We start from the raw sequence: 13,100 nt of genomic DNA, 5'->3' as shown, positions 1-13,100 counted from the left end.
GGGCAATAGCTAGGTCAAATGGTGGTTCCATTCCCATCTTTCCCAGGAATCTCCATACTGCTTTCCAAATTGGCCTCACCAGTTTGCAGTCCCACCAGCAATGTACAAGAGTACCCTTTTCCCCACATCCTCGCCAGCACTTGTTGTTGTTTGACTTCATAATGGCTGCCAATCTTACTGGAGTGAGATGGTATCTTAGGGTGGATTTGATTTGCATTTCTCTGACTGCTAGAGATGGTGAGCATTTTTTCATGTACTTGTTTATTGATTGTATGTCCTCCTCTTAGAAGTGTCTGTTCAGGTCCTTGGCCCATTTGTTGATTGGGTAATTTGTTATCTTATTGTCTAATTTTTTGAGTTCTTTGTATACTCTGGATATTAGGGCTCTATCTGAAGTGTGAGGAGTAAAAATTTGTTCCCATGATGTAGGCTCCCTATTTACCTCTCTTATTGTTTCTCTTGCTGTGAAAAAACTTTTCAGTTTAAGTAAGTCCCATTTGTTGATTCTTGTTTTTAACTCTTGTGCTATGGGTGTCCTATTAAGGAATTTGGAGCCTGACCCCACAGCATGTAGGTCGTGGCCAACTTTTTCTTCTATCAGATGCCGTGTCTCTGATTTGATATCTAGTTCCTTGATCCACTTTGAGTTAACTTTTGTGCATGGTGAGAGGAGGGGATTCAGTTTCATTTTGTTGCATATGGATTTCTAGTTTTCCCAACACCATTTGTTGAAGATGCTATCCTTCCTCCATTGCATGCTTTTAGCTCCTTTATCAAATATAAGATAGTTGTATCTTTGTGGATTAGTCTCTGTGTCCTCTATTCTGTACCATTGGTCCACCCGCCTGTTTTGGTACCAGTACCATGCTGTTTTTGTTACTATTGCTCTGTAGTATAGTTTGAAGTCTGGTGTCCCTATACTGCCTGATTCACACTTCTTGCTTAGCATTGTTTTTGCTATTCTGGGTCTTTTATTTTTCTATATGAATTTCATGATTGCTTTCTCTATTTCTACAAGCAATGCTGTTGGGATTTTGATTGGCATTGCATTAAACCTATAGAGAACTTTTGGTAATATCGCCATTTTGATGATGTTAGTTCTGCCTATCCATGAACAGGGTATATTTTTCCATCTTCTAAGATCTTCTTCTACTTCTCTTTTTAGGGTTTTGTAGTTTTCATTGTATAAATCTTTCACCTCTTTTGTTAGGTTGATTCCCAAGTATTTTATTTTTTTTTTGAGGATATTGTGAATGGAGTGTTTTTCCTCATTTCCATTTCAGAAGTTTTGTTGCTGATATACAGAAATGCCTTTGATTTATGTGTGTTAATTTTATATCCTGCCACTTTACTGAATTCATTTATTAGTTCTAGTAGTCAGACTCTTAAACTTGTAAGGAAATTTCAAAATCATTAATAACAAGCATTTCCTTTAGTTTATCCCTAAATACATTCCATTCCAACTTCAGCTAAGATTCCTCTACATTCTCTCAGCATGTTATCATTATTACAGTACTGAGTGTACAGCATTACTAGTTGTTTACATGCATTTCTCCCTCACTATATCATAACATAGGCAGCCAGTAACTGTGTACTCTGCTGAAACAGAAGGAACCCTTTTATAGCATCACTAAGAAGTGAGTTTAACATTTTTATCTACTAACTAATCTTTCTCCTCAAAATGATAATAAACTAAAATATAAAGTCAATATTCTAAACAAGTAAATTTAATTTTGATAGACATGCTTACAATATCTCAGTGTAATAAAAAACTACCTTACTTTTTAGAAGAATTTATGCATAAATCCCACATATGAATAATTATATACAAATATTAGTTTCTTAATTAAGTGATAATAAAAATTAAGCACCTCAAATGTAGATTTAAATCAGTTCTCACCTGAGTATCACTAAGGAATTTACAAGCAAATGCCACTCTGTCACGTACTGCAACTTTGTTTTCATACTGGAAAGAAAAAGCAAGGAATTAGCTGTATACACTATAAATTTTAAAATGTTAGAGTAAATATTTTATACACATAACATGGAATTTTATTTTCAAATGTGTTAACTTATTGTATACATGTTGGAAAAGCCATTTATTGTCTAAGATGCCTTTTTTGATGTAACTCCAAGGAAACTTAGAGATTGTTGTCCTTAAAAGTAAAATCTTTCAAGTAGAGACCAAATACAATTTTATAGAAGATTCAGTTCAGTCTTATATAACTCCAACATAAAATATTAGTAGTGATGTGCATAGTATATCCAATTTAAGATGGCATATAATCCTTACATCACAGATATTAAATTGAAGGACACTAGACAATCTTTTCTTGGTTAAGTTAATTGACAAGTCTGTGAACTGGGTATACCACTACAGAATTTAGAAAGAATACTCATACATCTTTCTAAATACAAAGTGACAAGTTGTAATTTTTTTTTTAAGAGAGAGTGAGAGAGGAGAGAGAGAGAGAGAGAGAGAGAGAGAATTTTTTTTAATATTTATTTTTTAGTTCTCGGCAGACACAACATCTTTGTTGGTATGTGGTGCTGAGGATCAAACCCGGGCCGCACGCATGCCAGGCGAGCGCGCTACCGCTGAGCCACATCTCCAGCCCCCAAAGTGACAAGTTTTAAATCTTACAAGTAAACAGACATATTTTTGTGTCTGAAGTAAAATACCTTTATATAATTGGTCTGTGACAAATTTTTCATGACATTATAACTTTAATTTTTATATACTTACAATATTGTAAAAATATGTTGAAAGATGTTTAGTATGAATTTAGGAAAATATAAATTTTGTGATTAATACAAAATAATTTTGAAGGTAGAAAAAAGATCCTAATTTTACTGCAGCCAGTCTATGAAACAGTTTTCCTTCTTTAAACATACATTCCTTCAGTCGATCCCTATCTTAGTGTACTTTCTCAATTATATGATATGGTTCTGCCCTAACAAACTCTTGAGTTGGTTCCATGTGTTATAATTTTGATCTCTAAAGGTTTTAAGTATGGTCTCATTTTGCAGCTGAGAAAAATTAGAGCTCAAAAATGTTAAATGAATGGCAAAAGTAATTGGCAGGAAAAGGATTCAGGCCTTTATCTGACTTCCCAATTCAGTACTTTTCACTATTTTATGCAATTTAATATTAAAAAAATGTAACATTAATTATAAATATATCAAGTAAAAATTATATTCTTGAAACAGCTTGGATTACTTCCTTCTTAGCTATACCTTACTAATCACCCAAAATTAGGTATAAGAAAGGAAGGATACTTATTATAGATCACATAACTAAAAATATGCAAATTTAATATTCAAACAATACATTTCTCTAACTATAAATTCACTTCTTTTTCTAGTCTTATTCTTTCACTTCCCAAAGTATCATTTTATTTCTTCAAGATACAATGTTAATGTCTTACGTTTATGTAATCCCAGAAATGCAGGAGGTTGAGGCAGAAAGATTGCAAGTTCAAGGCTACTCTCAGCAATTTAGCAAGATCCTGACTCAAAGTAAAAAAATAAAAAGGACTGAGAATGTAGCTCAGTGGTAAAGCATCCCTGGATTCAACCTCCTACACCCAAGGGAAAAAAAAAGTATCTGCTTAACAAAAGGAATAACAACATTTTACAAAACATTTTTTAGATATTAATTTGAAGTGGTAAGAAAAGTTTAATACTAATTTGTTAAAAGTAACAGAACAACATATTTGGCGTATGGATTTTGCCAAAACAGACATTAATATTTATTAAAAAATTCATAAGATATCCCAATGAAATACATATTTTTATAAATTCTTAGGGACTGACATTTAAATCCATTACTCAAGCAAAGTTTATTTTATAAGAAATGCTATAATAACAAAAACAAATAAGTTTTAATGTAGAAAGTTCTTCTCCTTGATAAAAAGATGCCTAAGAGTGCAAAGTAAGCCATATGGTACTAATATGAAGCTTAAAATCCAACAACTAAAAACTGATAAGCATATCTCATGTCATTCTTTCCCCTCTTTGTGATAAAGAAGCTATTCAGTTATTTGGTGATAGGTGCGTAGAGGAGGAAAGAAAAAAATAACAACAAAATGACCAAATAAGAAAAAAATGAAATTGTCTACTACAAGTAGTGTGATCATTTCATTAAGCAATCTTGCAAACAGGAATAAGTCTATAAATGACAAATACTAAGACAAGATGTATGTCAACCCTTATCAAAACTGATCAAGTGCTCATGAATGACTTTACTTAGTTAAAAAAAAGTTACATACACACACAAAATATTTAAATAGCGAATATATTTTTATATTTATTTAGCTGTAGATTTTCAAGCTCGGTTCTCAAGCTAAAGGATGAAATTGTTATTCCTTGTATATCTGTAAATTATATTTATAAATTTTTAAAAGTCAAATCCAGTTTTATATCTGTTAACACTACATATAACATGGATCAAATCCGTTTAAAATATATAATATGCATCAAAACATGATTTATACAACAGATATTTGAAAATTTTAACAGATTAATACTCACACTTAATTCAAAGGAGGGTTTGGGGAAACAAATTTGCTTACCAAAACTCCATCATAAGACCCCGTTTCACTTGTCAAAAATGCAAACATGACACACAGATAGGGATTGTTTAGTTGTAATCGTAGAGTGCTGCACATTTCTCTCCAAAGGGAGTTCTTCTCATCGGTGTAACCTGACAAAGCCATTGCTACCACATTGAGATTCAGATCTCCTGTATATTAAAAACAGCCAGTTAATCAAAGAGAGAAAAACTTAATATCCCCTTCTTCCACATTTCTTGAACAATGAACAAAGAGAAATCAGGGGGAAACTTTCACACCCAGAAAAATGAGCCCACTAGTATAAGGATTTTGATTTAGAATGAAAAATTTAGCAAGGACTACAACTAAAAATTTTCCATTTTATAAAACTCATACATATATTTGCAAACCCTGTGCAGGACATCTTTTAATTTTCAAGTTCGCATTCTAGGCAGTTTCCTATACAGTATGTTACTATTTAGTATCAAAATTACTACCCACTTTATCAAGTTCATGGATACTGAGCTATTTCAAAACACTGACAGTAAATATTACTTGCATCTCAGGATGCAATTTTCAAAATAATTTCATTTTCCTATGTTTAAATATATAATGCACATATGTATGTATATAAGCATCAACTGCAAAGCCAGTACTTCAGCATTCTTATTATAGTATTATACTTTTAATTTTTCTAGGACAAATGAGCTACCAGAACTACCAGAGAATTTCACTTAGACATAATTGCAACAAAGCATTTGTTACCAATAGATTTGTTCTTCTGTTTATATGGCTGCTAGGAAGCTGCAACCTGGCCTTCAGCCCTGTGGCTGCCTAGCCTTCTAACATAAGTTTAGCTTTAAAAGAGAAAACAAAGTTCTCCTTAATTTTCCTCTTCAGGGGCTGGGGATGTGGCTCAAGAGGTAGCGCGCTCGCCTGGCATGCGTGCGGCCGGGGTTCGATCCTCAGCACCACATACAAAGATGTATGTCCACCGAAAACTAAGAAAAATAAATATTAAAATTCTCTCTCTCTCTCTCTCTTTAAAAAAATTGCCTCTTCAATATTTTCTACATTTATTATAGTTTCCTTATTCTCCATTGCTTTATTCTACCATTATTTTCCAGCACCTCCCACTTTACGTTAACAGCTTTATTCTTCATTTTTACATTTTCCCTAATCTATTTCATGATTACTTCCTCTGCCAACTCTTGTAAACACTTTAAAATAAAATTAAAAAGCAAATCTTTGTAGAAGAATTTATTTCTAAGTGGAAAGAAATGCTTGACTCAAAAATCTTTTTTTAAGTTCTTAAGTTATTAAAATCACTGAAATGATATTTTTCCATTATTGTCTGTACAGGTTTTGAAATCTATCACCAAGTTTTCCAGGTAAACCTGAACTGGAAAGTATAAGGCTCTTAGGCTATATGGCAAAATTATAATTAGAAATTGATTTATTTTCAGTGCTATGAGAGAACCCAGAGTTTTCAGTATGCTAGGTAAGCACTCTACCACTGAGCTACATTCTGAGCCCAGACACTGCATTCTAGAATTTAAATACCAATTCTTTTTCCATCATCACATATCATTTATTATACTTTCAAATGGAAAAGACTTTTGTTAGAGCAAAGCTAAAGGAAAAGATGCCCATTTGAGCAAAATAGTACATTTTACAACTTTCAGACTGCAGTAAATATATTGTAGTTATTTTCATGTTATTTTCTTAATAGGACTACTGAATTATAACAGTTTTAAAATGAACCAGCAAGTGAGAATTTAAGTAAATATTCTGAATACTCAGATATAATTTGCTAGGTGTACTAAAAATCAATAGCCTTATCTTAAGTGTTTTCAAGTGAAATATTACTGGTAAGAAAAAAAATTGAAGTTTTCAATTAAGATTTGTTTCTCTAAGGATCCTCTGGCAAAATGCTTTATTATATTTCTATAGTTTTAAAGCATATCACATAGAAAATATGTTTTAATCACCAGACTCAAATAGAAGCATTTTTGTAGATTCAAATGTCCTTTTTGTAAGAATTTATATTGGGGACTGGGGTTACTATAGCTCAGTAATAGACTGCTTGATTAGCACATGTGAGGCACTGGGTTTAATCCTCAGCACCACATAAAAGATAAATAAATAAAGTCATAACAAAAAGTTAAAAGAAAAAGGAATTTATATTGGTCAAAGTAAAAATATTATTTATAGTTTTCTAATGGTCAGCCAATAAACATCCAAATGAGTGAGTATAAACTAAAATACAAGCTAATATGTGTCACAAAAATGCTTCTAAACAAGTAGTCCTAATCTTTAAGGAAATAACTTTTTTAAATCTATGTGAATTAAAATAGAAAAGTACTAAAATTCCTAATATTATTAAAATGACATTTAAGATGCATCTTTTTTTTTAACAAACCTGAACTAAGGTATACATAAATGGGACGGGTTAATATTTACTGATATATAGTACTGTACTAATTTTTCTTTCAATGAAAATTTACATAAAATATTGATTAGATAGATATTTGAAAATTATCAGCATCCTTTCTCTGAAGAACTCTATGAACTTCCAGTTCTTAGAACATAACCTAATACCTTTTTCTGAAGATGCCCCTTCATTCAGGATTTGGATTGCCCGTCGAATATCCAAGTTGAACAATGCCACAGCAGCAGCTCTCTCCCATTCTCCTTCTTGTACAAGAGAGTTTAAAAATGGCCCCACATCTACATCTGATCCTTTCTTTATCCATCCACATAGCTGTAAAGCCAAGATTCTCTCTTCATTTAAATTCTGAATATCAGTTTGCTTATCTAACCCACTCCAATTGTGTTTGCTACTTTCCACCATTCCTAAAAACAGAAAATATTTTTATGTTGTTTACTGTTATTTTGAAATATATTGGGGGAGGGTTAGTTTCACAGAAAAATATTTAAACAACATATTTAGGACATTCAACTTTGTAGTCACAATTTTATGACAGCATAAATAAGGAATGCCACAAATAAAACATTTTGCATGTTTCTAAATAAAACAATTAGTTTAATTACCAAAGAGCTACTGGAATAAGAAATGCTCAGATGAACTAAGCTGAGTCATTGCTTCAAGAAAAATGTCCTTGACGCCCTAATCTATAATTCTTCCATTATCATATAACCCACCACTCAATTGTTTCATTTCCTATACATACACATATATAAGCTCACATAATTTACTTATTTACTTTCATCTTATCTTTTGTCCCAATAGATCATGAGCTCCAAGAGGGAAGGTAACATATCTGTTTTATTTGCAAGGTATCCTCACTACCTGAGATGCAGTAGAAGCTCTGTCTCTCTTTCTCCCTATGTCCCCCTTCTATGTACCATCATCATGTGTTCCTTATCAAGAAAGGAGAGATTGGGATGGGATTGTGGCTCAATGGTAGAGCGCTCACCTAGCATGGGCATAACCCAGGTTTGATTCTCAGCACCACATAAAAATAAAGGCATTATGTCCATCTACAAAAAAAGATATTCTCTCATTCTCTCTCTCCCCCCCACCCCTCTCTCTCAAAAAAAAAAATATAAAAAACATAAAGGAGAGATGGACCATCTTTGTTGACCAAACATTGTTTTGTGGTACAAGACATGACAAGATGAGATCATATCATAGGCTTCAAAGTGTTCAAAGTGCATTTACAGTTTAAGGTAAGTACTATAATGAAAATACAATGGGAATTCTCTCCGTAGGTGCAAGAGGAATCTGTGACTTGCTTGTAAACTACAGAATATAGCAGAGGTAAAAGAATTTTGCAGATAAAATTTAATTAGCATCTTCAGTTGACTTTAAGTCAATGAATGCAAGATTATCCCAATAGGACTGACTTAATCAAGTGAGTCCTTTAAAAGAGGGTTTCAAAGTGATAGAAGCAGCAGAATAGAGATCTACAGGTCTTTAAAAGGTAAAAGCTTCCATGTTGGCAAGAAGATCTGTGGTATGGACCTGTGGCAAGGAACAAAGACCTAAGGACAGTCCATGACTATCAAACAGCAGAAAAATGGATATCTTAGTTCTACAACTGCAAGGAATCTTTAGCCTCTCAGCCTCTGATCACTGAAATCTAAATATCCTTCCTATCCTATCCTTTCCCTTTTGCCTTTGGTTAATATGGAGTAGAGATGCACTTCCAATTTAAAGCCAAATCTGTGCTCTAGATCCCATCCCCTCCCTTTCCTAGGAATTTTGATTTATCCTCTTCTCTATGCACCTTCAACTTCTTTCTATGGTTGAATTCGGCCAAGAAAACCACATTCATATACACACACCCCAGTTAGGGCTCTGCAAAACACCATCTGAAAATGACCAATTAACACTTAAACACAGATAATATGCTTATGTGGAAGAATGAAACTAGATCCCTATCTTTCATCCTGCACAGAAATTAAATCCAAGTGGCTCAACACTTTGAATATTGGCACAGACATTGACTTCCTTAACAAGATCCCTAGAGCTCAAGAATAAGCCAATAATCAATAAGTGGAGTGGCATTAAATTAAAAAGTTTCTGCACAGCAAAGAAAACATAAGAAAGTGAAGACAGAGCTTATAGAATGGGAGAAAAATCTCTGCCAGCTACTCCTTTGATAGGGGATTAATATCCAGAATATATAAAGAACTCAAAAAACAACCCCCTGCCAAAAGAAAAAAAAAATAGTTAACAAATGGGCAAAAGAACTAAAAAGACATTTCTCAAAAGAAATACAAATGCCAAAAAATATATGAAAAAAAAATGTTCAACCTACTTAGCAATTAGGGAAATACCAATCAAAACTATACTGAAATTTCATCTTACTAGAATAGCAAACTTCAAGAAAACAAACAATAAATTCTGGCAAGAAAGGTGGGGGAAAGTACACTCATTTACATATTATTGGTGGGACTGCAAATTAGTACAATCTCTTTGGAAGGCAGTATGGAGATTCCTCAAAAGACTAGAAATGGACCCAGCTGTTTCACTCCTTGGTATATATCCCAAAGATCTAAAATCAGCATACTATAGTGATACAGGCACATCAATGTTTATATATAGCACTGCAACGTAGAATAGCCAAGTTATGGAACAAGTTCAGATGCTAGTAACAAATGAGTAGATAAAGAAAATGTGGTATATGTACACCAAGGAGTTTTATTCAATCACAAAGAATGAAATTATGGCATTTGCTGGTAAATGGAGGGAACTAAATATCATCATGCTAAGTGAAATAAGCCAAGCTCCAAAAGTCAAGGGTCAAATGTTCTCTCATATGGAAGCTAGAGCAAAATGGGGGAGAAGGTGCAGAGAAGGGAACAGGGATGGAGGATGGGGGTCCCATGAAAAGAGAAGAGCCAATAGTGGAGTAGATTAAGGAGGGTGTGTGGGAAGGAGGAAAGACAGGAAAGGGAGGAACTACAGAATGGAATTGACCAAATTATGCTACATAATAATATACACACACGCACACACATATGTAAAAATAACATATATGTATACACATAGAAATATGCCAGTGACCTCCACCTTCATGTATATCTTTAAAGCACCAATTTAAAAAAATAACAAACAGAAAATAATAAAGGAAGGGTAGCTGGGGGAGAAATGAGGAGAGGGAAAGAAGTAGTACTGGGAACTGAAACAAAGCAAATTATATTCCATGCATGTATGATGATGTCAAAAATGAACCCCACAATTATGTGTAACTATAATGCACTAATAAAAGCATTTTTTGAAAGTTAGCTTGAAACTATTTATTTGGTGGTTTGGGGAATCAAACATGGGACATTGTACATGCTGAGTACAGAGTTACATCCCTAGTCCAAAAATTTTTTGGAGGGTGTCATAACTTATCCCAAGACCTTATGCATGCTATATATACATGTTCCATCACGAGCTGTATCCTTAGTCCCAAATAACTTAATATTTTTAAAAATATTCTTTTATACATTGATGGTCCTTTATTTATTCATTTATTTATATGAGGTGCTGAGGATCAAACCCATTGCCTCACATATGCTAGGCAAGTGCTCTACCACTAAGCCACAATCCCAGCCCCCCAAATAACTTTTATTTTTAACTGACTACGATTGCCATTTCAGGCCAAGGAGTTAAAAGGGCACTTTTGAAAAGAAGTTTTTGACTTTGTTTGGGTAGGATGTAGTCACTATATTTCAGGTAGAAGCTCTGAGGTATTTATTTTCATACTACCAAAATTTGAGATTTAAGGCTATTATTATTTAATAAATAGTAAAAAATAACAACTTAAAATAGGTGAGCAAAGAATAACATTTTTCAAACATTTTCTTACAGTTTAATAATAGAATTTAAGAGTTTTTCTTTTACAGAAATTTTGTCATGAAATAGGAATCAATATACATGAAACCAAAGAGCTTAATGCTAAAAAATGGAAACATATCCTTTAAATCAATTGCATGAATATTGTTACATATTTTGACTGAGACCCTTTTATACCTAGATAACTATGCTACAAGTAATTAGGGTTATCAACTAAGAGAGATGATGTCATCATGTGTTTTTTGCCTGGGGTAGGAGTACCACTGAGCCACATCCCCAGCTCTATTTTACATTTTATTTAGAGACAAGGTTTCATTGGGTTGCTTAGTGCCTTGCTGTTGCTGAGGCTGGCTTTGAACTCTCCATCCTCTTGTTTAGCTTCCCAAGCTGCTGGGATTACAGGTGTGCACCCAGCTCACATTTTTTTTTTTCTCCTTAATAGTTTTTAGCTCTAGATGGATACAATACCTTTTTATTTTACTTATTTATTTTTATATGGTGCTGAGGATCGAACCTAGTGCTTCACATGGCAAGCATTACACCACTGAGCCACAACCTCAACCCTTATGTGTTTTTAATAATCATATGATTTTAATATAAGAATTTTTAATATATCTGAAAAATAATTAAGATTTGTTTCAAAATCAGCAATCAGATACAATGCCATTCCTGTGTGTGTCTGAGTATGTGTGTGTGTGTGTGTGTGTATGAAATAACAAAGCAATAAAATATTCCACTGTTTATCAGAACATTTTAGTGTTTAAAAAAAACCCACTAAAATCCTATTTTGATGCTTGAATTAATTTTGGGGGCAGGGGAGAGTATCGGGGATTAAACTCATGAACATTCAACCACTGAGCCACATTCCCAGCCCTATTTTGTATTTTATTTAGAGACAGGGTCTCACTAAATTGCTTAGTGCTTCACTTTTTGCTGAGGCTGGCTTTGAACTTCCAATCTTCTGGTCTCAGCCTCCCAAGCAACTGGGATTAGAGGCATGCCTGCCACCCCACCCATCTTGAAGTAATTTTGAATAGACAAAGTATCTAGGTCAGAATTGAATCCTTTTTTTTTTTTTTCAGTGTTAGATGCTGAACCCAAAGCCTAGCACATGCTAGGCCAGCACTCTACCACTGAGGTATATTCTCAGTCCTTTCTATTTTGAAACAGGGTCTTAATAAGTTGCCAAGGCTAGCAACTTGTGATCCTCCTGCCTTAGTCTCCTGAATAGCTGGACTACAGATAAAATATTTTCATTAAGTTGGGTAAAAATCTGGTGAACTCTTTATTACACAACATTCTGCTATTACCTTGAATAGTTTCATCTGTTCCATCAAATATAATTTTATTTCTAACCTATTTTCTCTGATTATAGTCCTTCCATGAGCTTTGAACTCATATCCCATTGCTCATGGGACATCTCTAATTAGCCACCTGATTTTCAACTTGCTCTAAAATAAACATTTTCTTCTTAAACCCACTTTTTCTGGGTTCCTCCTATCTTAATTAACTGGTACCAGAATCAACTAGTTTCCCAAACTAAATACATATGTGCCATCTTTGATTTTTTTTTTGTCTTCTCTATCCCCTTTATCCAATTAACCATTAAATTTTGTCCCACTCTCTATTTACCCATATTTCCCTAGGCTCTGCCACTAATTTTGATAAGGACATCATCACTTCTTGCCTGGTCACTTTGGCTTATATCTAACACCCCTACTATCGATCTTGATCCCCCTTCTAACTCATTATACACAAAGTAAGTTCTAAAACACAAATCTAACTCTGCAACTACCCTTTAAAATCCTTCCTTGCTTTCCCTGTTGCAGAATGATAAACATCCCTAAATCCTTAACATAATTTCTAAGTCCTTCCTGAGTTAGTCTACTGCTTACTTTCTAGCCTTCTATTCTTCTCTTCACTTCATCCCTCATACTCTGTACCAACCAAATTAATTGTGCCATGCTTTTTCCCCTAGGCTCACTACATCTGATGCTCCCTGTCTGGACCTTATTATTGCCTTTACCTCTTCCAGGAAACCTCTAATCCTAACCGTCAGATTAGGAATTCTCTGTTTTTCTTTTTCACGCTAGGCATTAAACCCATTGGTGTTTTACACCTGAGCTAAATCCTTTTTATTTTATGAGACAATGTCTTGCTAAGTTGCTAAGGGTTTTGCTGAGATGCAGAGGTTGGCCTTTAACCTGTGATCCTCTTGCCTCAAACTTCTGAGT

The 13,100-nt window shown here is 33.7% G+C and overlaps 1 protein-coding gene across 2 annotated transcripts in view; it reads right to left on the bottom strand.

Moving 5' to 3' along the window:
• Positions 1–13,100, bottom strand: part of Mios (meiosis regulator for oocyte development) — a 35,248-nt gene that overhangs the window by 14,238 nt on the left and 7,910 nt on the right. For both annotated transcript variants that reach the window (XM_026391560.2, XM_026391559.2), the window contains exons 5-7: positions 7,155–7,409; positions 4,575–4,744; positions 1,901–1,966 (exon numbers count right to left, since the gene is read on the bottom strand). In XM_026391560.2, the coding sequence (XP_026247345.1) occupies positions 1,901–1,966; positions 4,575–4,744; positions 7,155–7,409 (491 nt within the window). The remainder of the gene's footprint in view (positions 1–1,900; positions 1,967–4,574; positions 4,745–7,154; positions 7,410–13,100) is intronic.

Source organism: Urocitellus parryii, chromosome 3 (genome assembly GCF_045843805.1).
Source record: "Urocitellus parryii isolate mUroPar1 chromosome 3, mUroPar1.hap1, whole genome shotgun sequence".
Taxonomy (NCBI): Eukaryota; Metazoa; Chordata; class Mammalia; order Rodentia; family Sciuridae; genus Urocitellus; species Urocitellus parryii.
The sequence above is the reverse complement of the archived record's forward strand: the minus strand, read 5'-3'. Positions and strand labels throughout refer to the sequence as shown.